This window comes from Microchirus variegatus, assembly GCF_963457635.1.
Source record: "Microchirus variegatus genome assembly, chromosome: 7".
In the NCBI taxonomy this organism is placed as follows: Eukaryota; Metazoa; Chordata; class Actinopteri; order Pleuronectiformes; family Soleidae; genus Microchirus; species Microchirus variegatus.
The window spans coordinates 20,837,453-20,865,327 of NC_139808.1; the positions used below are offsets into that span (position 1 = coordinate 20,837,453).

The 27,875-nt window shown below is 41.0% G+C and overlaps 3 protein-coding genes across 3 annotated transcripts; 1 reads left to right on the forward strand and 2 right to left on the reverse strand.

The window, feature by feature from the left end:
* Positions 1-256: 256 nt before the first annotated feature.
* LOC310929240 (netrin-4) lies at positions 257-14,623 on the forward strand (the record flags this gene model as incomplete). Its single annotated transcript, XM_083891961.1, has 10 exons — positions 257-542; positions 5,766-6,229; positions 7,452-7,763; positions 8,740-8,866; positions 9,823-10,011; positions 10,715-10,931; positions 11,033-11,157; positions 12,725-12,793; positions 13,331-13,501; positions 14,400-14,623. The coding sequence occupies 10 exons, from the start codon at positions 257-259 to the stop codon at positions 14,621-14,623; spliced, it is 2,184 nt and encodes a 727-aa protein (XP_083748087.1).
* Positions 14,624-17,280: 2,657 nt separating this feature from the next.
* chchd4a (coiled-coil-helix-coiled-coil-helix domain containing 4a) lies at positions 17,281-19,254 on the reverse strand (the record flags this gene model as incomplete). The annotated part of the gene is made up of 3 exons (XM_083892157.1): positions 19,119-19,254; positions 18,467-18,565; positions 17,281-17,621 (listed from the first exon to the last, which is right to left on the reverse strand). Exons 1-3 carry the CDS (start codon positions 19,138-19,140, stop codon positions 17,281-17,283), a joined length of 462 nt encoding a protein of 153 aa, XP_083748283.1. The 5' UTR covers positions 19,141-19,254.
* Positions 19,255-20,918: 1,664 nt separating this feature from the next.
* Positions 20,919-26,991, reverse strand: sec61a1a (SEC61 translocon subunit alpha 1a). The gene is made up of 12 exons (XM_083892154.1): positions 26,884-26,991; positions 25,469-25,536; positions 25,305-25,370; positions 25,119-25,197; positions 24,772-24,903; positions 24,558-24,667; positions 24,179-24,332; positions 23,924-24,084; positions 23,631-23,828; positions 22,880-23,071; positions 22,727-22,803; positions 20,919-21,991 (listed from the first exon to the last, which is right to left on the reverse strand). The coding sequence occupies exons 1-12, from the start codon at positions 26,888-26,890 to the stop codon at positions 21,805-21,807; spliced, it is 1,431 nt and encodes a 476-aa protein (XP_083748280.1). The 5' UTR covers positions 26,891-26,991; the 3' UTR covers positions 20,919-21,804.
* Positions 26,992-27,875: the final 884 nt, after the last annotated feature.

Consider the following 27,875-nt stretch of genomic DNA (forward strand, 5'->3'; position numbering starts at 1 on the left):
CTGGTCTACTGTTTGGTAAATTTGTATCACTTTGTAAAGTCTGAACAAAAAATGTAAAATGCAGAAGTCATAAAATAACATATTTAAATGTAATAATAGAGGCAGCAGTGGATCAACGACACTCATGCTCACGACCTCCGATGAGGACGGACGCAGCAGACAGAGCTCTGTGAGATAACAGCTACTGGCTGCCAGCTACTGTGAGCTACTGCCAGAGATTATACACACACTTGGAAGTGGGAGAAAAGGTGAAGAAATGGCGCCACCGAAACCCAATCCAGCGATAGACCAAGTTGCTGAAAACCTGGCTGCAATGAGAGAGGAGATGAGGGAGGACATGATGATCATGCGTGTGGACATGAAGGCGGTGATGAATAAGTGGGAAACCTTTGAAGGGATGGTGGCTGAAATCAAACAGCTCAAGGAAGAGAATATAAAGCAAGGCCATCGGCTGAAGGAGTTGGAGAACAAAGTGGATGCGATGGGTCAGCAGATGGAACAGATGGATCAACTGAGTAAAATCAATGAGGTGAGTGCAGGGAGTGAGTCATTTACAAAGTGGCACAAACTTCAGTTTTCAGAAAAAGGCTGTTTACCAGCGGAAAAAAAGCAGGATCTCACCGATCTAAGACTGTAGTTTGTAAACACCTTCGCTCTCCTGCTCCAAAATCCATTGAGAAAAATCAACACTTTTAGATCTCAAAGACACAGGAGCTGCTGTTCTGCACTTTTAGAAATAAGGGTTCCAAAAGGGTCCTTCTACAAGGGCTGAGGTTCTACCTGGAACCATTTGCTTCTGAAAAACCCTTTTCAGAAGAAAGGGGTTTTTATAAAAAAAGGTTTTACCTGGAGCCAAGAAGGGTTCTCCTATGAGGACAAGCCGAAGAAACTTATATGGTTCTACTTAGCACTTTTATTTCTAAGAGTGTACAGCTGCCTTGTTTGGTAAAGTTGTATCACTTTGTTAAGTCTAAACAGAAACTTTCAAACACAGAAGTCACAAAATAACATATTTAAACTTAAAAATAGAGGCAGCAGTGGATCAACTCCAACTACAACTCTAGTATTCAAAACTCTAAAAATTCCAGTAAACCCTCTAAAAGGGTTGTTTAACACCAAGAGAAAGGCAGGAATAAGATATAATAGTCTTAAACATGCACACATTTAATGAGTCTTTAGTCAATAATAAATATGATAAATATGCTATCCCTTGTGTCCACACTGAGTTTTCAATGAGAGCAGTGTTGACAAAGTCAACATGTCAGTACTACACAACCTGGAGAATCACTTTAAATACATCACATCAGCTCATTTCATCAGTTAAAAACTCAAAGCTGTCAAACCATATGCCATTCATAAGTAATTCTGTTTTTATTCCCCCGCTCTGGGGAAAAGCAGATGGAGTGCGCCGGTCTGTAAACGGTTTGTAAGATATTACAGACATTTATGGAAACCAATCCAATTCTGTGCGTCTGTTCCAATTATCAGAGGCCCCTGTAATTGAAGTGGAGCCATAAAACTGGTAATGGTGTTTATTCCTCATGTATGTGGTTTTAAAAAGAACCTAAAAGGGACTGTCATTGATAATGAAGAGTGGCAGAGTCATCTAATACACAGTAAGGCAGACACAGTGAAGAAAGGCCCTTTCCTTCAGCTCATTTGCATGATGCCAGATTCTTTTGGTGCCACAATGAGCTGTAAATAACCTGCAGCAGGACTATTTTTGTCTCCGCGCTCAGGTTTCCTCCTGCTGCACACTTCAAAGAGTCTCTGCAACCTGGAATTACTGCATGTGAAAAACAGGAGGGCAGGAGCAGATGAACTAATTTCCTCGCCTGGCTCAATGTGAGGCCCTGCTTACTGAGTGGAGGGACCTGGGTCAGCTGTTATACGCACGCACGGACGCACTATGCGCCTGGTTCACATTAACTGTGTCCACGAGCACGTGAAAGTCCTCACTCCCCCCCTTTTCTTCTTCTTTTTGTCCCTCGTGGATGCATGTTTGGGAAATTGAAGGAAGCGAACACCTTCTCAGTCCAGAGTGGTTTGGCTCTGCGTTATTGCTCTGCGCTACAGTAACGGCGTGGGCGGGGGGTGATGGGTGCGCGCGTGGGCATGGATAAATAGAGCGCTCCTCTCTGTGCGTGGCTGAGACACGGAGCTCTCCTGCTGTTACAGAAATCCACTCAATTGAAAAACATTTCTGCCAAATATGGAGACATTTTATCACTTATTGTTTGGATATCGCTGCACCTGGAGCTTCTGACAAACGTGTCATAGTGTCATAGGATGCTTAAGCGCTTTTGAGTTTTTTATGTCCACGATTCTCTGCAGGGAAAAAAAAAAACCATCATCCCGACTTCATTTGGACGCCTTCCGCATTGCGTAATTGGCGAAGAAATGCGCGTGTGTTTCAGATAAGCTCCACATGATGTTGGGACTCCTCTCTCCTGTGTGGCAGCACCGAGTCTGTTGTAAACACAGAGGATGAGAGTGTGTAGAATGTTCGGGAACACTCGGCACCAGGTGATGCTGCTGCTGCTTTCGATGCTCGGTTGGATGTTTGTGGCTGTGACGCAGAGCGGAGCAGGTGAGCAGCGACTCCATCTCTTTAGCTCCATCGCTGCAGTGGTTTGGTTAATCCTTTGCAGAGGTTTTCAGTTCTAACAAAAATAATGATAACACAAACATTGTGTTGTTCTTCTATGTCAATAAATTAAATATATTAAGTGTGTTGTGTGAATATTGACAATACAGTTTGGGAAAACTTACTTTTTCTTATTTCCTGGACTAAAGCAAATCATTTTAAACTGAAGTTTGACAGCTTTCACAGACTGCATGACCTTCACGGGTCCCTGCACCCCATTTAGAAAACCACAAAGCTATCATTTGGATTTAAGACAAAACGTGAGGTTACAGTAGCTCGGTTTCTAATTAAATATATCGCAAATTTGAATAGAATAGGTTCAGTGAAAGAAAATGCATATTATTGCATGTTTCCATCAACTGCTGTAAAGAGAATATTGGGAGTTGGTTTATTCCATTTACATAAAAAGGTGAAAGTGGGAGTGACGTCACCTCCGAGTTCACTGGGTTCAATTTGAAAAGTTGGAAAAATGGACATAAACATATGTCTAGCTAGCTGTTGTTAGCATCACAAACAATGCTCTACATCAGGTCTATTCAACTAGCGGCCTGGGGGTCAGATACTGCCTTTTTTAATTGTCCTTTGGACCACCGCTGACTTTATAATAAAACTCACCTCTGAGCTATTTTAAGAAGAGCAAACCTGGTTTGGGTACATCTGTAGTGTACGTCATGTTAGCAACATGGTGCTGGGCTGTGATTGGCTGGAACAGTGCTCACACTGATCTTGTCTTCATGGGCACGAAGGAGAGGTGGAACTGATCTGACAAAGTGCATTGCGATGTCGTTCACCGAAGCTAAAGCGACGCAAATTTGACCCAGAAAATCGTCAATTCAAGAGTGAATGGACAGAGAAATATTTACTTACTGTCCAATCCTTTTTTATACTGTACATATCAAGCCCATACTGTATATATTCTGGTAACTGTCTACAATGCACTATTTAAAGGTCCCATATTATGCAAAATTCTACTTTTTAATTATTTAAATCCTTATATTTGGACTCTGGAGGTCCTATCAGTCGAAAGTGTGAAAAAAGATGACTCACTCATGTTTTTGTGGTCCTCCTCAGTCTAAGTACAGGAGATAAATCATGCAATGTTGACTTCCGCGCACACTGGGACGTCACAATGCGCTAAATTCCTGGAATTTGTGTTTTGCGGAGTGCTGGCGAGGGCAATGGCATCCAAAAATCGGAAGTCCGCGGAAAGTTCTATTCTTGGCTCCACAGTGCAGCACAGAGTTCTACACAAACTTCCAACCTCAGAGGATTTATTTGTGCAGTGGATACATGTTATATGACGGCAACGTGCCTGCTAGAACCTGCAAATGATCACATTTCCAAATGTAAATTCCCAGTAGTCTATGTGGCTGATGTCTTTTCCTGTCCCTTAAGTTATTTTTTTTTAAGAGATACTACTAAAACAAGAGTTCTGAACAGGGATGTTTTGTCAGGGTGATTGAACTGCTGTGGTGCTTCATTCTTATGGTATTTTTACCAAAGCATGTCACAGATGTTCATCAGGACACCAGGGAACTAGTTTAACTTGGAGAAATAGGGTGTAATATGGGACCTTTAATGCATGTTTATTATTTATCATCTTTATCTTTACCGTCTTTGCTGCTGTGACAACGTAAATTTCCCTATTGCTGAACTAATAAAGGGTGATGTTAAAAAACATGAGTAGCTCATGGGCTTTTTAATTTTTAAAGTATCTCTCAGAGGGGAAAAAAAGGTAGATGAGCCCTGAACTAAACAATTGTAAGTTAAATCAGAAGACATAATGAACTTTAACAATATATAATACAGTGCTGTTATGCTTGTAGAACTGCGTTTAGGAAATATTAAAGGGCTACCTGACATATAACATATTTTTTTCGTTCCCTGTTCACATACAAACCATGTTAAAATAGTTTTGTGGGCTCTCCTCTCTCCCTCTGCAAATGGAGTGTGTATGTAACACACCTGCACTTCAGAAAACTATCCCTTTAAATGTTCAGAATGCGTTTATCATTATCTGCAGGTGGCTCTGTATTGTACATTATGTGCACACTTCACACTTAAGTAGCAAAGGTCAGAGTTGACAGCAGCTGTCTCATGTTTGTCTTCGTCTTTCTATCACCTGTAACCTGAGAGACAACATGGTGGAACAGGACTGTGTCCACTGAGAGCAGAGGGATTCTGTGTCACAGTGAGCTGCAGCAGCAGCAGTGAAGGGGTGAATTAAATATTCATAGAAGTTACAATGAGTTTGTTCATAAAGTCAGCGAGGGCTCGTTGTTTGAAGCAGTTCATCTGAAAAACTGTTTGATTTTATTTTTTACAAATGTTTCATCAGATCCGTCATCGTCACTAACATTTATCACAAACCATGAAACAAAATAATAAAACTGGGCAGCAAAATAATTGGACTGGGGCAGGAAACTATTCATCAGTATTTAACAAGAGGAGAGCCACAACAAAAGGAACACACGCGCACGCGAACACACACACACACACACACACACACAGAGAGAGAGAGAGTCAGAGAGAGTCAGGTTTCCATGACTTCAGAGGACATTACATTGACTTGAGTGCTGCAATGATAATTCAATCATTAATCAATGACTAAATTAATTGTCAACTATTTTGATAATTGGTTAATCAAAAGAGTTTTTTTTAATAATTAAAACAAGTTTTCAGATTTTTCAGCTTCTTAAATGTGGATATTTTCAGGGTTTTTTTTTCCCATATAACAAATAAATCATTAAAACTGAATCATTTTGACATTTGAGAACATCATCATGTCCAGGTTTGGTAAACACTGATCAACATTTTTTTTTCTTTTTACATTTTCTGACATATGCCAAACAAATAATCTTACATCAATTTCCAATTTTCTTAACCATAACTACTACTGGCCTAACCCTAACCCTAACCTTAACCTTAAGATAATCCTAACTTCATCGTAACCATAAAACATGTCTTCACCTTAAAATAGAAAAATTCACATTATGTGGCTTTTTGTCCTCATAAGAAAGACAAGTCCCCATAATGTGACTGTATGATTTCGGTCCCCACAACATGAGTAATACCTAGAACACACATTTTACTGACTCTCCATTCTCCTCTGTGTCAGTCTCCAGATGTGTGGACAGGGCCTGCAGTCCACCCATAGGGAACCTGGCCAGCGGCAGGACCATCAGCACCCTCTCCAGCTGCTGTGGGAACTGCTCCCTCCAGCCTCCCCTCTGCCCCGAGGACGTACACCCACCTGCTCACATGACCGACGACCCTTTCTCTCGTCCACAGACCTGGTGGGCATCAGGTGCGGGTACCGCCTCCACGCAGGAGCAGCACGACGAGATCCGGTTGGATCTGGAAACGCGGTTCTGTCTGTCCCATGTGGTTCTGGTGTTCAGGTCGCCCCGGCCTTCAGCCATGGCCATTGAACGCTCTGCTGACTCTGGAAAGACCTGGGAGCCTCTTCAGCTATTTGCACAAAACTGCAGCGCAGAGTTTGGTTTGCCTGATGAGTTTAGTCTGCCTGGCTCTTTGTGTACGTCACGTTACACCAGTGCGACTCCCTGCAGTGGTGGAGAGGTGAGAGGATAAACCAGAGTTCAGGTTTTTCAAGTGTTGTTGTACTGATTTCACAGAGGGACACAAAGGGGGGGGGGTGTGGGGGGAAATCATACTCGCCTGCTTAACGGTATCTTCTTTTTTGTTAAATACATTTTTATTTACATTTTTGTTTATATTAATACAGTATACATATGACAACAGGGAATGATAGATAGAAATCCTCTTTTCTGACACTGTCCTGAGCCGCGATATTTCAGACATAAATTTCACACCCAGAAGATAGAGTGTGTTGTGATTGGCCAGCCAGCATAGAGCCTTCCCAACTGTCTTGTGATTGGCCAATACCCGGAAGTGACATCATCAGCACATCCGCTCTCAGAAGCACAGCTCCCCCTTCTGGAACGGTGGATGCACTGCTACTCATTATCAAAACATTGTTTTAACAATGTTTAAAAATAGCTTCTTCACGACTCCTCGCCGCAGTCCCTTTTATGACTTTGACTCTGAGTCAGACCCAGAGTCAAAAGACACTGTTGCTCGTGAAACACCTCCACAACGGACGTTATTCTTCTTCTGTGGTTCAATGTACGCAACCGGTTGTGCCCGGACTAGTGCCCGGAGCAGGAGGATCTGCTGTTCAGGAGAACCGATGTTTACGTAACCGGACCAGGTTTTTTTCAGAGATCTCGCTACATTAAATTATTTATTACATTACAGCGTTCTCAGCAATGGCTGAATTGTTTGTTTCGAAACTTCAGGGCTTCGTAAACAAGGTAATGACGCAGATACACACTAAACAACAGCGTTAATTTGAAATTCCGGTCTAGGTCCACTTTAAAATGTTTGGATTCACTTAAGTGACACAAACTCACCAAAGCAGCAGTAGAACAGCAGCTCCTGTGATACAGTGAGGTAAAAACTGATTTTCTGTATGGGCTTTGGTGCAGGAGAACAATGGGTTTACAAACATCAGTTTCCAGGTGGAAGAGGATTTCTAATGGCGAGAAAAAAAATAACAAACATATTGTATAAGTTATCACAGACAGGTGTAGATTTAATGAACCTTGAATGAAAAACAAGCTGCCATGTTTTCAGTGAGAGTGAGCATCTGTGTCTCAGGCAGTATTTCATTCAACTGCACTTCAGAAAACTGAACTATCCCCTTGGGGTGTCGTTTATGTCTTTAAGCAGATGTACAATGTTTAATTCAGTGCTGATAAGTATTTGTTTCTCTTCCCAGGTCATATTACGGACCCTCGACCCCAGCAGTGCAAAAACACGGGACCCTTACAGCGCAGAGACGCTCGCACGCCTCACACTCACTAACCTCCGCATCAGACTACTGAAGTCTCAGAGCTGCTCTGCACCTCCTACTCCCCCTACAGGACGGACAAGCCCCACAGCATCACCTCTGACCTCCACATCCACAACAGAGAACGCAACTTATGCTATTTTTTCTTTATTAGCCAAAGGGACCTGTCTGTGCCACGGACACGCGGAGTACTGTGTTCCATACAACAGCAGCCAAGAATCACAACAGGACAGTAACATGGTCAGTAGCTCTTTTTGTGGGCATATGTGCATGTCAAAGTAAAAGAACAATTAGAAAAGAGTGGTTTAAGTGAATATATGGCTGTGGACACTAAGACAATTTGATTGTAGCCATTTAATCAAATCTATGCCTGCTTAAGTCTGAGACATCTTAAGAATATATTCATCATTTTATCTTAACATTATACAGCCTTTCCTGAAGGGAAAATTAAGTTTGTTAAGCACTCACTCTTCCACACCAATGTCCATAGACATAATCAGCATTTTTATCTCACAGGGACACTGGGGCTGCTTCCTGGTGTTTGTGTCACTGAGGTAGATCCGGACAAAAGATTTCAAACACCATCATCATAAAATAACATTTTTTTTTTAAACGTTGTGTTGGAGGCAGCTGTCAATCAACTGTTTACAAAGCAACACAATCTCCACTTTCCAGTCAGAAATGACTGTATGATGGTTAAGAAAAGAGGCCAAAAAATTCTTAAGATATCACAGACTTAAGCAGAAATACATCTCATTTAGTGAGCCTTTTGTTAAGTGCATAAAATCAGTTTTTCCTGATGTCATGTTTCCAGTTTTCAGGCAGTTTTATTATTGATTTATTAGCAACATAACACAGCAAACACATTCTGACATTGATTTTATAGGATGAGGCTTATGTTTGGTATGTTATGTATGGCAGGTGTGAATCTCATTTAAGTACACACAGCAAAAAAAAACATGGAACAATCACTTCAATTTCAAAAACAAAGGAGACCATAAAGTTGAGCTCTTGGATTGGCATGTGTTCATTTATAAGTTTCCAGAAATAAAATGAACTCACTGATGGGAACATTTGCAGTTAAAAGGCTGTAAATTGCTGGATTTATTCTTTACACCACCTGCCTGTGTGTATTTTACGACAGCCTGTGGACCGCAGGTGTCTCTAAAGTTGCGCTCATGTCGGTGAACTAAACAGACCCAGATGTGTCTTCCAGGTGTTTGGTAGGTGTCTGTGTACTCACCACACAGCGGGGGATCACTGCGAGGAGTGTGCCACGCTCTACAACGATCGTCCCTGGAGACCCGCCAACGGCAGCAGCGGGGAGCCCAACCCCTGCCAGAGTACGTGACTGCACAACTATTATATTAGAGCATGCATGAAAGAGACACATTAGAGAAGACGTCTTAAAGTGTGTGAATCTATTTAGAATGAAATACTCGACATATAATCGTCATGTGAGTTTTAAACACAGTCAAGATTTGTGTAGGCTGTTGATAAAGTAAGAAGAATATAGTGAAACCATTTTATTCCAGGTAATCCAGTTTATACGAGTAACTAGGAACATTATTTACTGATCCAGGTACAAATCTTCACAGATGTATTGAAACTATACATATTGTGATGCAAATCTACAGTAGGCAAAATTATCTTAAAAGAATTTCAAAATAAAAGCAGAAAATTAATCTGTAAATAAAAAATAAACATACAGAAATAACTCATGATTACTCAGGTAGTGGGCCACATTAAATTGATTAGGGGTCCGCAATCTTGCTAAGATCTTGCTTTAATAAGACACTTGCACTGATGCAGTTGCCTGTGCTTAGTGAAGCATTTACGTGAACAAAAAACATGAGGATTTATGTTGAGGTAGAAATAATCCAGGCCCAGGCACTCAGTGTGTTTTAAAATGGGAAAAAAGAACCTTTAATCTATGGGGTTAAAGGTCTCCAGCCCTTTGAATTAAAGGCCTTTTAGCCTTTTCTTCCACAGGCTATCAACTTTAATTGTTTCCCTTTCATGAGCAGAGCACCAGAGGTTTTTCTTTTTTTGCTTATGTTTCAGTGCAGAACAGACAGACATTAACAAGAAAATAAAGATTAAAGAAGAATAAAAGTAGACACCTGGAGTTTAGAGTCGTTTTTGAGGGGTTTGTGTGGATTCTGAAAACAATTACATGTTTATGAAAACTTTTTTAAGAATGAAAAAGGAAAAGATGATGTCGGGAAAGTTGTCTTTTGTGTCATTAACCTAACAGTTTATATTTCACTTATCTTCCTCTCCTCTGCTGTGACATCAGAGTGTGAGTGTCACGGTCACTCAGACAGCTGTCACTTCTCTCACCGGGCGTGGATGTCGTCCGGCGGCACCAGCGGTGGCGTCTGTGATGACTGCCAGCACAACACCGCCGGACGCCGGTGCCAGCGCTGTCGTCATGGCTACCACCGCCACCTGTCCCTGCCCCTCAGCTCCGCCCATGCCTGCACACGTAAGAGACACAGAAGGGATCACTCACCATTTCATATAGCCTGTCACTTTTGAGGTTTTCCTCAGTATCTTTTTAACATTCTATAATTATCCTTAATATTTGAAATGCAGTTTTAAAAGTTGACCTGTAAAAGTGTCTCTAAGGTTATCTCTTTAAACATAAACATTAAGTATGGGTATTTTCTGCACTTCTCTCATTCCCAGGCCCCTAACATCCACAACTTTTATTTTGTCCCAATTATCAATAAATAATCATCTTAATGGATCAAAAGTAAAACTGATTACAGATTTTGGCCACAGCATTGAAGGCCTATGTTGTGTTTACATGTAAAGGACACACTGTTTATCATTATAATGTCATCAAGAAGTGTAGGGGCTTGCCTGATCTGAAGTGGAAATTATTATTAATTGTTATTAGGTCATAGGTCTGTAAAGAAATAAACTACACATAGTCAGTGTACAGAAGAACTTGCGTAAATGAGCCAAAACTTTCAGTTTGATACTGTGTTAATGACAGTAACAAGTCGTTTTGAGAACTATAACCTCAGTGGAAGTGATCTGGAAAAAAGCCTGAGAAAAGCCTGTCAAGAGAACCATCAAGGTCCTTTACTGCCATCTGCTGACAAGTACCTGTAATGAATAGGTAGAAAGCAAAGGTTTCAGCAGCATACAGACCTGTGAGTTTGTGTTTCTCTGCTCCTCAGGCTGCAGGTGTGATCCACACGGCTCTCTACCTCCTCGACCTGAAGAAGAAGGACCGTGGTGTCACCCCAGGACTGGACAGTGCCACTGTAAACCAGGCGTCGGTGGCAGGAGCTGCAGCCACTGCCTGCCTGGTTACTGGGGCTTTGGAGACAAAGGCTGTGAACCCTGCGTCTGCCCTCTTAGCTGTGATCCTAGCACCGGGCAGTGTTTCGACAGGTTGGCTGCTCTCTTCATCTGTGGCCACATTTTTCACCAAACACTAACAATAAGGCATGTGATGTATTTTAATATTATTTATTCCCCTTTTAATTCTGCAGCTACTCAGATAATCAGGTGTTCAACGTGCCCATTGGTGGAAAAATCCCTGATCGGGATTATATGCTCCCTCTCGATGACGTACAATGGTCAAAGGAGCTCGCAGTCTCTGCTCTGCATTACACAGGTGAGAGCTGGAGCAGCTTACTATGACATCACACACGTTCAACCACAGTAGAATGATTAAAAAGGTGCCGTGTGTAACGATGAAGATGCATTTCCACTGCAGGAACTAGTACCAGGAACTAAGGACTGTAGTGTGTGCGTCACCACTGCAGGAACCAGGAAATAAAGAGAAGTGTAGGAGAGCCACATTTTTGATTGGTTGGCACAATTAACTGGTCATGCCATGGCGAATTATGTCAGCTGATCAGTCTCCACAATAGTTTTTAAAATGTATTCATACTAAAAACCCAATAATATAAATAATGTTTTGACTTTGCTTTTAATGCTGCACCTTAACAGTGGCCTGCAGGAAGGGTTTTGGTATTTAGTTCTAGTCAAGTGAAGTTAATTTCGACAATAACCAGGGTTGACCAAAGTGGTTCACATTGTAAAAGGTACAACAATGACATAAAACATAGTCGATCATAATGAGACAAACTATGTTTTGTAAACTGTGGGCTATACAAATAAAGATTGATTGATTTATTGATAATTAAAAGTAAAATAGAATAAAAGACTTTTAAAATCAGTCCAAAACCAAACAGGAAACTAGAGGAGGGAGCACAACACAGGTGTGATGGGAGCTCCAGGTACGACACAGTGGAAATGCACCTTTAGTGACATCTTATGTGAGACTGTAACAAACAGAGGGCTCCTCCAGTGCATCAGGGAGCTACACTGGCCTTCACAGACCCAAAATAATGTCGCTCATTTGCAGAGGTGGCGAAAGTGCTAAAATATTGTACTCAAGTAAAAGTACCAATACTTTGGTGAAATATAAGATTTATAAGAAATATTATAAATTACTCAAGTAGAAGTAAAAAGTAGTTCATTTGAAGTTTGAAGTTGGCTCTTTAAGTAAACGTTACTTAGTTACTTTGTGTGGGGTGTGAGGGTTGTAGAAATATGACAAGGGGTCAGAAATCCAAAACTATTTTGGAGCTCGACACAGGATATTACGTCACTATTAGCGCACGCCCTCTATGTTCACGCGCCAGTGCTGGTGCTAATCACATCATCATTCGTCTGGTTCTGGTGTATATTTTCCCCCTGTAGGTCTTCATTGTGCTGAATTTTGATTTTTACCCAATAATGGATAGGATTTATAAAGTAACTAAGTACAATACTTGAGTCAATACGTACTCAAGTAAAATACAAAATCCTGATTTTGAATTGTACTTAAAAAATACAAAATACACAAAAAAAAGTATTCAATACAGTAACTTGAGTAAATGTATTTTGTTACTTTCCACCTTTGATCATTTGTATTTGTGCCGTTTGCTTCTGCTTCAACACACACAGCCTGGATAGTTTGTCTGTTTGGACTTCCGTAGAAACATGGTGGCACAAGATGGCTGCCTCAAGTGCATATAAACAGCTTATTGTAAGGCGACTAATGAGGAGCTAATGAGGAGCTAATGAGTAGTTTGTTCAGTTTTCTGCCAATAAACCTTCCTAAATGTTACACACTGGACCTTTAAAGTGCAGAACTTACTGTGATAACATTGTATGCTAATGCTTGTTCACAGGAAAGTGCAGCTGCAAGGAGAAGAAACTGAGAAGTGTGTCCGACCTCTGTAAGACCAAACATGACTATGGTAAGCTGTTATTGCACCTGTAATAGCTGTGCCATTTCTTTATAATTATTTTATTGTTTATCATTTATTATCTCTTTATTTAACTGTTAATTATTTGTTGTTTGTCTGTGTTGTACTTGTACATCGACAATAAAGATTTTCTATTCATAAATAAAACGTTTTAAAAAATTACACTACACAAAATCACAATAATTTTGTAGTAGCAGTAAATTTTCCATCATTACGAGAATCGTGAATAGGGAACTTTGTCAATAAGCTACTACGTTTTCAGACATTATTTCCATGTAATTTTTAAACATTTAGTGGAAGCAGGAGTATCTCCTGCTGCATTCTCCCTCTAAGATAAACAGCGATTAAACTTGGATCAAACGATTAAAGGTGGAGCCTAAATATTCACTAAAAAACTATTCATGTCGGATGCAAAGAACTAAATTACGGTAATTTAAGGTACCTAAGGAACCTCACTAATTGTGATCATTTTGGTCAAGATAATTGTGAAGTAAAATGATGATATGGTCTCATTCCTGTGCATAACAGTGATCAAGGCCAGTGTAATTTCTGCTCATGACAAAGGCAGCCACGCGGAAGTTCAAGTCAAAGTCCGCAAGGTCCTTCGATCAGGCCAGGTGGCGCTACACCCGGGGACGATCAGCATCTACCCTCTGTCCTGGACCAGCCGCGGCTGCACCTGTCCAATACTGAACCCAGGTAAGGGAAATCACACATCTGTGGGTTGGTTTGTGAAGCAGACAATTACTGGCAGCAGAAGGAGGCGGGGCTTAACAGGTGTTCTCTCATATGGTTTAAAACTATAGTCCATTATATTCAAAAGAGTTAACAAAATGCTGATTAAGTCTATAAACTCCACACGTTTATAAAACCCACTGTTGTAAATACATCTCGTCCCCGCTCGCTCCTGTGCTGCTGCTGTATACAAGCAAGCGCTCCCTCAGATCAGATAGAATTGCTTGAACATGATCGTTTGTGTTCATTAAACCAAACAGAGACCGAATAAAAACATCAACAACCGCAAAAATCACCAAAATGTACACACTAGGGGTAGGGGGAAAAAATCGATTCACATAGGAATTCGAATCATCCACGATTCATAAACTTCAAAAATCTAATTTTGAAGAGAAAAATATAATAATACGTTTTGAAAAACCACCCAAAACACAAGTTTGTGTTATTTGTGTACAGTTTATTTTTGTAGCTTCTGGGAGAAAAAGGTAGCTCGTCTAAGCTTTTATTTTATGCAAGTTTTTTTTGTACAGCAACTAAGTTTTTGTTTTTAATGAATAAAAGTTAACTTTTGTCTTAAGTTTGCCTTTGTCTGATCACATTATCACATATGAATTGTATTGTTTTGATGCCATAATTTGCCTTAACACACAGCATTGTATCAATTTTTGGATCAAGAATCGGTTGAATCGAGAATCGATTTTGAATCTAATCGTGACCCTAAGAATCGGAATCGAATCGTGAGCCACCCAAAGATTCACATCCCTAGTACACACTGCAGATTAAATGAGACATTTTGAAGTTCATAATCATAAACACAGAGGAAGAAATTGAGTATTACTCTAAATGTCACTTTTTAAACCAGGTATGGAGTATCTGCTTGCTGGTCCTGAAGAGGCTGGGACAGGACGTTTGCTGGTCACCATGCAAAGCGTCGTGGCCCCCTGGACGCCTCGACTGAGTCTGCTCATATCAGAGGGCCTGAGGAACGGATGTCCTTCAGTTGGACTCTGTGATGGACAAACTCCAGAGAAATGCACATTAAACTCAAAATCCAAGAGTCAACAGACAGTTCAGAAACAAGACTGAAATCTAGCAATATCAATCCCTGGACATCATCATCATCAACAACAGAATATTCAGGAAACAGAACTCGTGGCGACTCTAGGTGAAACACGAAAGTGTGCGTTTGTGTAACACAAAATTAAGACTGGAAGGTCAGATTATATTAACTGTCCTCAGCCATTTTCACACATGGAATTTAACCAGATGACAAAGTGACTCCTGGACACTCTCTGTGGATTCTGTCGTTCCTCCTGCTGTTTTCTTACATAAACTCACTCCGACATTAACTGAAGATTATACAGCAGCAGCACCACGGACCTGGTGACAGAATCTCCGGAGCGACACCTGCAGACATTTGAAATCACACAGACACTCCGGTGCATGTCTGAAAGCAGCTCATCTAGTGTGATGTACATAAAATAAAAAATCTTACCTGTTACATAGTCTTTTTTTTCCCACGTTTTGGGTCCAGTTCAGTCTTTTACTACTTTCTTTAACAAGCACCATACAGACATGCAAGTGGTTGTTAAGCTATACAGAAAAGTAAAACTTGAGTTATGGTTCAATGGCAAATGGTTTCAAACTTTTGTAATAAAAGGTAAATAATACACTTCCATTATGCTGTGAAACTACATCTACTCCACAAGAAGTATTATAATAAGTTAAAGCTGAAGAAATACATCATTGTGGTAACGGTACTACAAAAAACCAGCACTCCTTGTTGTGTAAGGTAAATGCTTTTGTCTTTGGGAAGAGAAGAAACCTGGAAGTTGAATTGTTTAATTATCATTTTAATCATGGACGCGTTCTATTATAAATACCTTTGACTCTTTTAAGGCTTGAATGACACTGAGTGGTGACCACAGCTTCCAAAGTGGTGACTTAAAACAGTGTTGAGACAAGAGAGAACATTTATGCAGCAACGATTGAACACTTTGGTCTTACACAGAAACAGTGTCAGTGAACCGTGGCAAACGTTCAAACAGCAACAGATGAGGACCCTGTTTTTGAACAATCACTTCAAAAACATCTGTGTTAAAGCTGTAGTCCTTTTCAAATGTCTGTTCTTTGTTGGGTGGATTTCAACAAATAATACAACATTGTTTCTGAAACAATCTATAGTTTCAAGCTTCAAAGGGATAGTTTAGGTTTTTCTAAGTGTGATTTAATGAGAGATTTGTAAACCTCATATTGTCCTGCGCCAAATTGAATTGATCAAAACAAAATGTTTAGTTCACAGGGACTCAGGAGCTGCTGGTATCCTGCAGTCTCATTTATTACTTGTATTGTTTGTGGCTCTGTGTGTCTGTCTGAGAGACAGAGACCGCCAGAGGCTTGTTGCGTGAATGAGGTGAAGTCTGCCATCTCTGATAACCTTGTTAGGTTTGTGTCACCTGGGGACAACTGAACAAAAGTTTTCAAACACCAAAATTACAATATAACACATTTGAATGTGCTCAGTGAATCAGCAGTGAATCAACAACTCCTGTGTGATGTAAAAAAAATGCTGATTTTATCTGTCTAACCCAGACAAAAATGGCTGTTTAACAGAGAGAATTTAAAAAAAGTGGTACACATATTCTCAAGACGTCAGAGTTAAGCAGGTGTATATTTTAAGTGGTTGAAGCCAGTTTTCTTTTCTGCCCCTGTTGGCAGCCATGTCAGTGAGAGTGTGAGTGCCTGGCTCTCGGGCACATCCACAGAACCGACAGTGTCAATACATCATACAGGCAAACTAAAAAAAACCCCTTAAAATCAATGTAATGTTTATAGCACAGATACAGTAACAGCAGCAGCCTTGCTTTCTAAAGCCCATGACACATCGCCCCAACAGGCAGCGAGAAGATACCGGGGGTGTGAGGGTTGTGTGGAGATGTATATCCACATGACCCTTGTGTGGAGAATAAAGCGGTAGAAGATGGATGGATGACATCAACAACATGGTTGTCGGGAGCAAACATCTGTGCGAATACAGAGTGACAGGATCAACAAACACTGCAGTCTATCTATGCCACCAACAAATAGGCCTCCCTGTTTCCCCTTTTATGATAAACACAGAATATTGCCATCTGCTGGTAAGGAAATTACTTCCCTCTAACTTGGGCCTCATTCTTTGCCATTGGCCAATCATCGGGGCGATGTGTCCAGGGCTAATTTGGTCGCTCAAGTGATGGAAAGTAAAGTGATTGAGCTGTGTAACTAAAAAACTACCTGGAGTCAAGGAAAAGCTGAACATAAGTCAATGCGGAGAAAAAAATCTAGATTACTGCTCAGACTTCAGTCGATAAATCAGTGCTACTCAATATTTCCTGACAAACAATGAATTACTTGTCTAACTGACATGGAAAAAAACGCAGCAAATGAATTTACATGTTGCATATAAACGCGAGTCTGTGAGCTAATGTCCCCTGAAGTAAAAAGCTAGGCCTGCTCTCATTAAATTTTTATCATCTGATGAGTTGTGAGTGCTAAGTTAATAAAAGTAGCCTTTGATTTTGTACATATGCTTTGTTGTTCTGCAGTCACGGTGTCCTCCTGCCTAACAGATCCTGCCTGTGAGTGTCAGAGCTGCGTCAGTCAAAGTCCTCTCTCCTTAAGCAACTGGAAAGGAGATGATCAGAGCTGCTCGTGGAGAGTCGTGAACGCTGGTCACAGAGAACAAGAGCCCCACTGACGAATGATTAGCTGGCAGTCTGGCCATCTGTAGGTGAGGGGTTTGAGGTGGATTGGGTAGCGTCAGTTTCAGGGGATAAGGCAGAGGCAGAGGCAGAGGCAGAAGCAGAGTCGGACTCTGCTTGAGAGGAGCTTTCTTTATCTTCCTCCTGAGGATAAAGCTCGGGATACTTCTGCATGCACTCCTGCATGTTACGGAAGTTATCGATGCACTCTGAGCCCTTCACTTCCTCTTTACTGTAGTGGAAACAGGAGAATGCCTCTTTGAACTGAGAGCCGCATGGTCCACTGGCCATGCCGCCCAGACAGGGGCAGTTCCAGTTGATGTCCCCATTTGGCAGAATCAGGCCTGAAGAAACAGGAGACCATGTTAACAGAAGACACTTACTGTTAAAAGGCTGATAATTATGAATATTTAGTAGGGTTGTGATGACTGTGGGGTTACTGAGAACCTTCAGACATGTCTAGGGTTCTACATTTCCCACAATAGAACTCAAGTTTCTCAGCTTCACACCGAGAGCCACTGTAAACATTATACAGCTTTTGTTACCAGGATAAAACTCATGATGAGGAACTAGATACATTAAGAGTGCAAACCTATTCTAAGGAAATTAAATTTCCCTCAGTGATGATACAGATCAAGATTTGGATTTTAATCAAAGTACACAGTTAAGTGGCCTGAGATGATGCATAACTACAATGTTCTTTTAATAAGAATAATAATTCTTCTTCGTCTGGATCATACCTGGATAAACACCAAGTCCTTTTTCACTGACCAAAACCTACATCCCCAGAAAATTCATCAAAATCTGTCTTTTACATGCCGAGTTATCCTGCTCCCAATCAGACAAACAAAAGTGGCGACTTAAGCATAACTGCAGCGGTAATAAATGGGGCTTGTTAAAAATCAGTGAAGTGGCCCATGAATATATAATCCACAACTGTATTGACAATAATTCAATAGCTATACAATCAATACAGAGTAAGTTTACAAAAAAATGGCTTGACACAGAGGACGTTGGAATACACTGATGGCATTGAAAAACTCAATTTAAGCTGTTTATTATTATTATTTTTACAGTCATGGTAACAATATTGTGAATCACATGACATTTAATGAAACCAGCAAAAAATGCAAAATAAATATGAACAGCCTTTCAAGGTGGAATCTCTAAAATAATTAAAGTGACTGACCCTGCTCCTCGTATGGATCGTCGGGGTCATCTGCAATCAGCTCAGCATTGCTGGGCGCCTCATGGTCTTCCTTGGTCACAAAGATGATGCGATCTTTACCTTGAATAGTAACAGAAACAGTCATGATAAAATCACTAAATGCACTTCCTGTAGGCTTACAATGTGCATGCGATGAGGGGTGGTGAAGGGCCCCAATTAGTTTCTTAGCATGGGCCTCCCAGAGTCTAGGATCGCCTCTGCAACCCAGCCGGTGAGTTTACAGTACAGCGGCCATTATAATTCAATGAACGCGCAGTGAAGTTGTGCCGTTTGACAACGACGCCTGGTGGGCGACCTCTGTCAGTAGCTTTTGCTAAAGTTAAAGCTGCTTTGTTCCACCGTGACACAGTCTCATGTAACAGCATCAGCGAGGTTCAAACTAACTGTCTGAACACTCCAACTGTTGGTCACTTGAACTACATTTCGAATTACAGCAGCGGTGACGAGGTAAATTCTACACCATGTCATCACGACAGCCGTGAGCCAGTTAGCTAACGCGCTAACCTTCCCCGAGTTTCCGCTGTTTCGCTGAGGAATTAGCCGGCTAGCACGGTGGCTAACTCGGTGACATTGCTCAGTTGCGGGGGGTTAATGAAAGAGCGCCGAACGTTACCTTCCTGTTTGCAGTACGACATGTCTGCCGGCGTCCGTCGAGCTTCGTCCTTGGTGTGGAAAGATGACACGCGTGAGAGAAATTACCGAAAAGCGGCGAGGATTTCATTTGACAAGACACCCGGCGTCCAGCTAACCTGTTACCCCGAGTCTGACCTGCCCCACATGCGGGCGCACGGTGATGACGTCACACACTGTGTGATAACACCATTTAGCATGAAAAACATTTTTGTTAAGTCTATATAAACTGTAACATGTAAATATATATTTTTAATGTTGATTCAATTAAATTCCAAAAATTGAAAATGAGATTATCAACGGAGTAGTGCAAATATTTTTCCTTCAGGTTTTTAATTTTAAAAATGCTTGATAAATAAATGAAGGTTTGTTTATGTTCTGTACATGTATACATACATTTACATACATTTTTTTTTCTCAATCAATCTTTGTTTTATAGGTTTACTGATGACAATATTTTAGTCTTCTTTTACAGTCCCCCTCTTTTTCCATAATGTATTGTTTGACATTATCAACCTTGAATACAGGGACAGGCTGGCAAAAAAAAGTGGTTTTGACCCTCAGCTTCCATTAAAATGCAGACTCCTCAGATGCTTCTGTAGTTTGGTTACTACAACTATTTTTAAACAAGTTCATCAAGATGACTATTTCAAATTCAGTGCTGTGTGTATCAATGTGGCATATTTCAGTGAATTTCAGCACAAAGTCCAGAGGTCTAAGACGAGTCACTATAGAAACAGCTTCATTCCTGCCGCAAATATTTTAAATAGTAATTTGTTTGCATTTGCTTATTTTTTTACCTTACTGATTTATTTCATCTCATTTGCCAACTGTCTGTTTGTATTATGGATGTCTTCTTCCATCTTACTGTAACCTGTCCAGACCTGTATGTCTTTAAAACAAATTGTCTCTCAGGGATATTAAAGCCGACTACCTTTTACTACTTTAATTCCCTTTAATCTTTTTCAGACCCACCACAGGACTTAAGAATTGGAGAGTAAAATAAACCCTGTACAAACACCTCTTTGTGAAAGTGATTCACTGCTGCTTTAATTGTGTGCACAACTACAGCTGATGATGTCAGGGAGTTCACACTTTTCAAATTGTGAAAAAGAATAAAGGTCTCACATATTTTCATAAATGGCAGATGGAAACGTAAAGAGAAAAAAATCAAGTATGGCAAGTATTTGAGCAATTAACTGGTCATTGTTTTCAAATCAAAACTGCAATTTGAAACAATGCACTTGCTGCTCATTGGTTTTGTTGCCCTTCTCTTTCTTTTGTGTTAAATATAAAAGTTAAAGGCCCAGCATGTAAGTTTGGACTGAATATACTACCCACGAGTATGTTTAACAATCCTGTACATAGCATGCTTCACTATGCAGACTATAAAATGTAAATGGAAAGAAAACAGCAACCGCATGTTAGCCAAATCATGCAATTGGATTATTTGAGAATATTTAAAGGGTCAGACTGATATCAGCTATACTCAAGGTTACGATACTGGTGTTGAAAAAGTGATATCGAGCCATCCCTAGTTTCTACAGGGGCACAAACAAACCAGTTAAAGCCGGCATTTTTTTCGTTTTTAAATGCTAACTTTCACAGAAAGGATGAGCAGTGTTTCACCATGTGATATTGGATCTTTCTGAAAATGGAAAAAAGTTGCTATGTCATTAGACTTTTCAGAACATGCCATGACAAAGAACAATGAGACGACAGAAATCAAAACACAGTGTCCACCTTTTGGAAAAAAAAAATCCTGTTTGTTTTTTAATAACTCAGTTATGTCTGTTACATACAGTAAAAATCAAAATGAACCCCCCTTTGTTGCCCCTATCAAACCCACCCTCATCCCGACCATCTCGGCAGTATTGTGCAGCGATTCAGTCTGGGAGTAAAAGAGCATGAGACGCAGACAAACACTTTTCCTTTAGAGGACCCAGACACGGAGAACAAACACAGTGCCCGACGTAAGACCAGAGTGAACATAAACATAGTCCGTCACTTAAAATATCAACAGAAAGATAAATGAAAACCAGCAACAGCTCGCCTAAGATTACCAGAAACCTTTTCAGGAGTACAAGCATATTTTATTTATACTTTTTTTTACATCCCACTAGAGGGGCCTAGAAACCTCGAGCATGACGGCAATGTGATGTGATGGACGTGACATGACTTCCTTTCAGCCCATTCCCCCTGAAATGTCCAGGCACAGTGCTTTGAGCTTGAAACGAGCACTAACATTTTGGTGTTGCCGTCTTAGTGCTGCTTGAATGTGCTGCCATGACCGATGCCTGAGGAAGTCGCAGACGGCACATTACACTTGTGTGCTTTCAGGCATCATTCGGGTTGTAAGACAGTCAGTGGGGATTTAGGCAGCCTGCAGACAGGTGGGTACTAACTCTTGGAATAAAGGGACTGAAGAGACACAATACTATGCTCAACACTGGGAGTGACCCAAACAGTTTTCTCATCACTGACATGCAAGAGAGATCTGGTGGGCAATGACGGTGACACAGAACAATTACCTATCCCAGCTGCAACATTAACTAATTGTGCCAATTGCAAAAAAAAATAGAAAAAAAAAGTAATAAAAATGGTGGCAGGGGCAGATGCTTAGTGTATTTGTGTGTCAAAAGGTTGTTTTGTTTCTTTGAGTTGTTTGTTTAGAAGAGCAGTGCACCCATGCTGCCAACTTCACTCTGCTCCTTTACAAAGATCTCAAAGTATTGGTAGATAATAGTCACAGCCAAGAGGATTCCTGTACCCGAACCAATGGCACCCAGGAAGTCAGCCATGACAGACAGCCCTCCTATACACAGACCACCAAAGGCAGCGGCTGTGGGGATGTACCTGTGGATGTGGAAGAAAAAAAAAAAAGAGAAGAACTCAGCAACAAATATATTTGAATAAGATTAAAAACAACTGGCTTGGTTTTTATTTGAAACATTGTAATTGAGTAACATTGGCTGTGGAAACCTCTACATCTACACTTAATTTCAGTTTTATTTTCACATCACCGATCTTGTAACGCAGGTCCCTGGCTCTGCTTTATTAGTATCTGGAAAATGAACAGCTGTAGTGGAGAGTCCCTTCCTGTTTACACTGGCATGCACATGTTCAGTGAACCTGAATAACATGATTTATAGTTCCATTTTAGGGATGTTAGTTTGGAAGCAGTGTAGAAACACACGGCTTGTAGCAGTATGATGTCGCCTTAGGGCCAGGTTATACCTACCACATTCCACATCTGTAAAGCATTCCCACATGCATGTACAAGCTCACAGTTATGTTCACGCTCTTTAACGAGATTCTAGGTCTATTGATCAATACTTGTGTACTCAATCTCATATTCCATACCAGTGGTGTTGTTTCCTTGTATTCTTTGAGAACAGAGTTGTTCATTTAGGAAAGTGAATCTAGGAGCTTGTGCAATTAGTGCGGACACTCCAGAGAATTCAAACTGGAATCAAAGTGCATAGATTACCATTGGTCTAAAATGGGAAGGTGACACAAGTCACCTCATTGAGACCCCTGCGAAAATATGACCCAGCACTAAGAAACCTGGCATACGATGCTAGTTCGTACCTGTTGAGCTCGTGTACCATGGAGGTCTCTCTGTGTCCCCTCATCACCATCTGCTGCTCCTTTAGCTGCTTTGCCACCTGAAAAACACAAAACAATATTAACAACAAATAAATGACACAAGGACATTGTGCACCAGCGCAAACCCAAACTCACATCTTTGGCAGAAGATCCCGAGACCTCAATCCAGGTTTTGGAGAAGAAGGCACAGGAGCCGAGCATGAAGACAATGTAGATGACGGCATGAACAGGGTCGTCCAACACAGAACCAAACGATTCTGGAGGAGAGAGGTAGTAGCAGAGACCGCCCACAGGATAGGCCCGGGCTGGGCCACCAGTCAAGGTGTCCTTCAAAAAGACAGAAAAAAAAGACCTCATCATCCTTGAACAAATAACACAAGCGTTGTGCTCCTAACAAACATGAAGCCTGAGGCTAATGCTAGAGCCAACCAACAACCAACTAACGGAGCGGCAGATAGCTTGAATCAGGTGACACACCCTTTGACTCTTTGACAGAGGGCAGGTCACTCCCTTAGTGTGCAAACATACAGCAACTATCCTCAATTTCCGATTTGAAGTCCTGAAGAATCTCTCTATTTGCTTTCATGTCATGCATATTTGTTTGGCTTGAACTCAAAGAACTTGACAGACGGGCGCACAAATTATAATTTTGCATCTTTGCGAAATGGATTTCACAGAGGAAGACCTTGGTATGGTCATGCCCACTCAAATCTTTGTATTCAGAGATCCTTGATACAGTAGGTTAACCTTGAGACACACAAGGACTGAAAGTGCTTTTCAAAAAACACCTTTAGTGCTCCTGCATATTGTGCATCACTGAACACCATAAACACTCTCCCAGGCAACTCAGCTAGGTTATAGAGAGGAACAGCCATCATATACTTACAGACCAGGTTCCAAGAAGGTTGACCAGGAAGTTGCCACTGAAACGTGTTGAGAGCATCTGGGAAATGACGTAGAGATTAGAGACCAGGGCAGACTGCAGAATGATAGGGATGTTGGAGGTGTAGAAGAGTTTGATGGGGTAGGTGTTGTATTGGCCACGGTAGCGTGCTGATTTGATGGGCAGGTCCACTCTGAAGCCCTGGAGAGAAACAAAGTCCACATAGGTTAATTCACAGAGCAAATACAAAGCAGTCTAGAGCTCAGAAATAGGACACTGGGCTGTTGGTTACTTACTTGGAAGTATATGACCACTGCAAACACAAAGACGGTGGCGATGAGGTTCATGAGATTGGGCAGGTTTTGTCTGTAGAAGGCTTCTCTCAGGGCACGCACCTTGTCCGTGCGAGTGGCCAGCAGATGGAAGAGTGCAATGATGGCTCCTTCAAACTCAGTACCTGGATAAACCATAAAGACATGTCGTTATAACACTGATTAAAAGTCCTAATCTCACGTCTCAACACTTGTGCATTTGTTCCCAGTCGCCCTCACCTCTGCCGGTGTTGACGGTTGTGGGGCTGAAGGCCTTCCACACGATTGTCTCACAGATGTTGGTTGCAATGAAGAGAGAGATACCAGAGCCTAGACCATAGCCCTTCTGGAGTAGCTCGTCGAGCAGCAAGACAATCAGACCTGCAACAAAGAGCTACAGAAAAAAAGCAGTGTTTTTAGGGAGACAGTATATTTACACATCTTTGTACATTCATTCACCTCAATCACATTTCTTCAAATATCACTAAAATGGTAACATTTGCCCTCTCATCCAGGAGGCTTCTTCAGTCCTCTGAATTGCTACTGATTCAATGACATTTGTAGACATGCGACTGGTGCATGTGAAATCAGTATTCCCTAAGACTTTTTGTTTATTAACCTGAATGATGATGAGCAAGCATATCCCAGCACCCATCTCTGAAGGGTCTCCATACATGCCGGTCATGACGTAAACAATAGCCTGTCCGATGGTGATGATCATTCCAAACACTGCAGGAGGACAGGAGAACATGATTTCCAGTTGACATTACAGTGTCAAGTATTATTACCTGTGAGTTCACAAACTAAGTTATGTAGTGAGTTATACTGCTTACATTTCTGAGCTCCATTGAAGAGGGCTCTGTCTTTGGGAGTGTCGCCAACCTCAATGATCTTGGCACCAGCCAGCAGCTGCATGATAAGACCGGAGGTAACAATGGGTGAGATACCCAGCTCCATCAAAGTACCTGGAGGACAACACGGACAACGTTATTAACATTATCAGCCTCAGTTAGAACAACAACAGCTTAAGTACTTGACAATGCAAGATGTCCTACAACTGTTGACCTTTGACTTCTCACGTGCCTGATAACAACACAGGAATTTGCCGGAGCTGCGCTCGACATAAAGGAGCTTTGGACTCAAAAAGTAACAGCCAATTTAAAATATTAATTTGAAGCACCTCTGTTGGAAGCCAGGATTACTCTCATCCAGTAGAAGGGATCTGCCGAGTCTGAAGACATGATGCCAAAGAGTGGAATCTGAATTAAAGAGAAAAATTAATTGAATAGAATGCAAAGATCCAGTGTCATCAGCAACAGAAGCAGCATTTTGATTACATTAGTGTTTATCATCAAGAGATACTGACCTGGCAGCACACCAGAAAGATGAAGAGTGTGATAGCGGTCCATAGTACTTTTTCTCTAAACTGAATCTGTGAGGATTAATAATAAAAAAAACAGCATACGTCTGTCAATAAAATCCAGTCGCACTTTTGCAGCTTATTAATATATATTTACAGAAAAAACATACCTTTCTTTCTGGTTTCTGAATTTCTGGCAGGACTGCACAGAAAGGCTTGATGACCTCCAAAAATTTAACTGCAGAAAAGAAAACGACAAGCTTAATACAAGCTCAACAATAAGTATATTAACAACAGACTACTAAATTAATTGCATTGAATTTGGTTCTTTTATATACAGTTTAAAAATTATCTAATTCCATTAAATATGGTCATTTTCTGTTTTCTTCGCTCCTCCAACAGGACGCTTTGGTTTGGTGACAAAAAAAAAACATTTGTGAACAGAGGTCAGCTGTTTATATTGCTGAAACAATAATAACATTGTCTTGGCAGGCTTTGTATGAAATATATCAAGGTAATATACTAAATATCAATGTGCAGTGCAGACACAAACTGTGAAAAATGCTGAGCACTAGCAAGGACACTCACTATCTTATCCTGTGTATTAGACTTATCAATCAACTAATTTTACTGCGCATGTGTAAATAACATCATTTAACATTTGGGAAACCCCAACTGACAATTTTCAAACAATTACATTTTTTGGACAAACCAAATAATCATTGACAGACTCATTGATCATTAAATGATTCTGTGATTGCAGCACTAATTACCAAAAAACAATGCCCTTGTGTCAGACAACACTTGTCCTTCCGATATCATCAACATTACTTTTAATTATTTTGTTTTATTTTTTACGAGTTTTCTTGTGCCAGGTCATCTTAACTTGTACGCTACGTCATCACTATAGGCAGATGAACATCTGGCAGCAAAGCTGAACATGGCCGTCTGATAAACTGGCTCATTCAGCAAACAAACAGCACTTTCGTGGTAAAATCGGAAGTAAAACACGTTTAGTTCAGTGGATCAGGGCTCAGATGTGTGGTCATGTTTATAATGTTCGAGGCTAAAGCTGCTCAACATCGATTATCTAGTGTCGAATCACAGAAACTGATTTTGACAGAAATATTAAACAAATGCCACATACTACACATTATCACAACGTAATAATCAAACAACGTGATAAAAGTCGACCATAAATCATGTCTGTTCGAACACATTTCATTTAAATGAACAAATACACGGCTAAGCAGCGTTAGCATTATGCTAGCTAGCGTTTAATCACAAACCGAGTGAGTAATGACTTTAAAAAGAGGAAGCTTGTTTTTAAGAACATATTTTAAAGTCTTGGAATCGCTTCTGACTGCGATCGAACATCGACAACGTCACTAAAACACGGTGGGCGAAAATATTAGGCTACAACTTCAAATTAGCCTCCGTTATTAGCTAGCTCAACTCCCAAGGTTAGCCGGTTAGCTTCTCGACGAGCGGTTTTGTGTGTGCGCGTGACTGTTTGATATTTAAACACGAACAATTTAAATAGTGGTCAGCGCGAGTGAAAAAGGAGGAGAAGATTGACACCTACTCCCCATGTTGTCCTCCTTAGTCCAAGTCCACGCGTGTTTCTGGTACCAGTGTGAGAGCTAAGAGTGGGGTCAGTGTGGCTCCATCCAGCCGCTCCGTCAGGAAAGAGAGAGCAGCAAAGACACGTCACCAGTGGAGCCGCTAATACACGTCACTGCTTCTCCGACACGCACACACACACCCACAGAGGTGTGAGTCACTATTCCTGCGAGGACACAAGTGTTGACTTCGATTCGTTTGTGACAGTTTCATCAAAGTCAAATCCTGAACTTTAGAGTCTTAGATGTGCGTTCACCCTGTATCACACGAGTGGTTTTTAAAAAGTCAGCGATGATGTCAGAAGTGGTCCTAAAGAAGGTGCCAGAAACGAACACAAACACAAATACACACAATCACACAGGGGGAGAGAGGGAGGGAGACACACACACACACAGATGTTTAATCCGAATTCACCCGAGGTGAGAAATAGATTATCACATTAAAAAAAGCAACAAGTATTTCTAGTTTAACGGAAATAATTTTGAGTCTTCCCGTCCTCTAGAGGGAGCCCCAGTTCTGACTAAACGGTCGCTCTGACACACGCCCCCACTTCCTCCTCCTCCTGTGTGTGTGTGTGTGTGTGTGTGTGTGTGTGTGTGTGTGTGTGTGTGCGTGCGTGCGTGCGTGCGTGCGTGCGTGCGTGTGTGTGTGCGTGCGTGTGCGTGTGCGTGTGCGTGTGTGTGTGTGCTTAGTTGTGACGGTTAAGGTTTGGGAATTCATTATGTCAATGTTGTGTCCTCACTTTGTATGTGTGTGTTTATTTGCTCATTAAATAAAAACAAAAAAAGCACCAGCAGCCCCCGCAGACCCTAATGTGGAGGATAAAGTGGTAGACAATGAATGAATGGATGAATGAATGAATGAATGGATGAATGAATGAAAAGAAGTCACATAAGTTTACAAGCAAAAGCTAAAACAGGCGTTTGAAAATACTGTCACTAAAATAAAAAACAA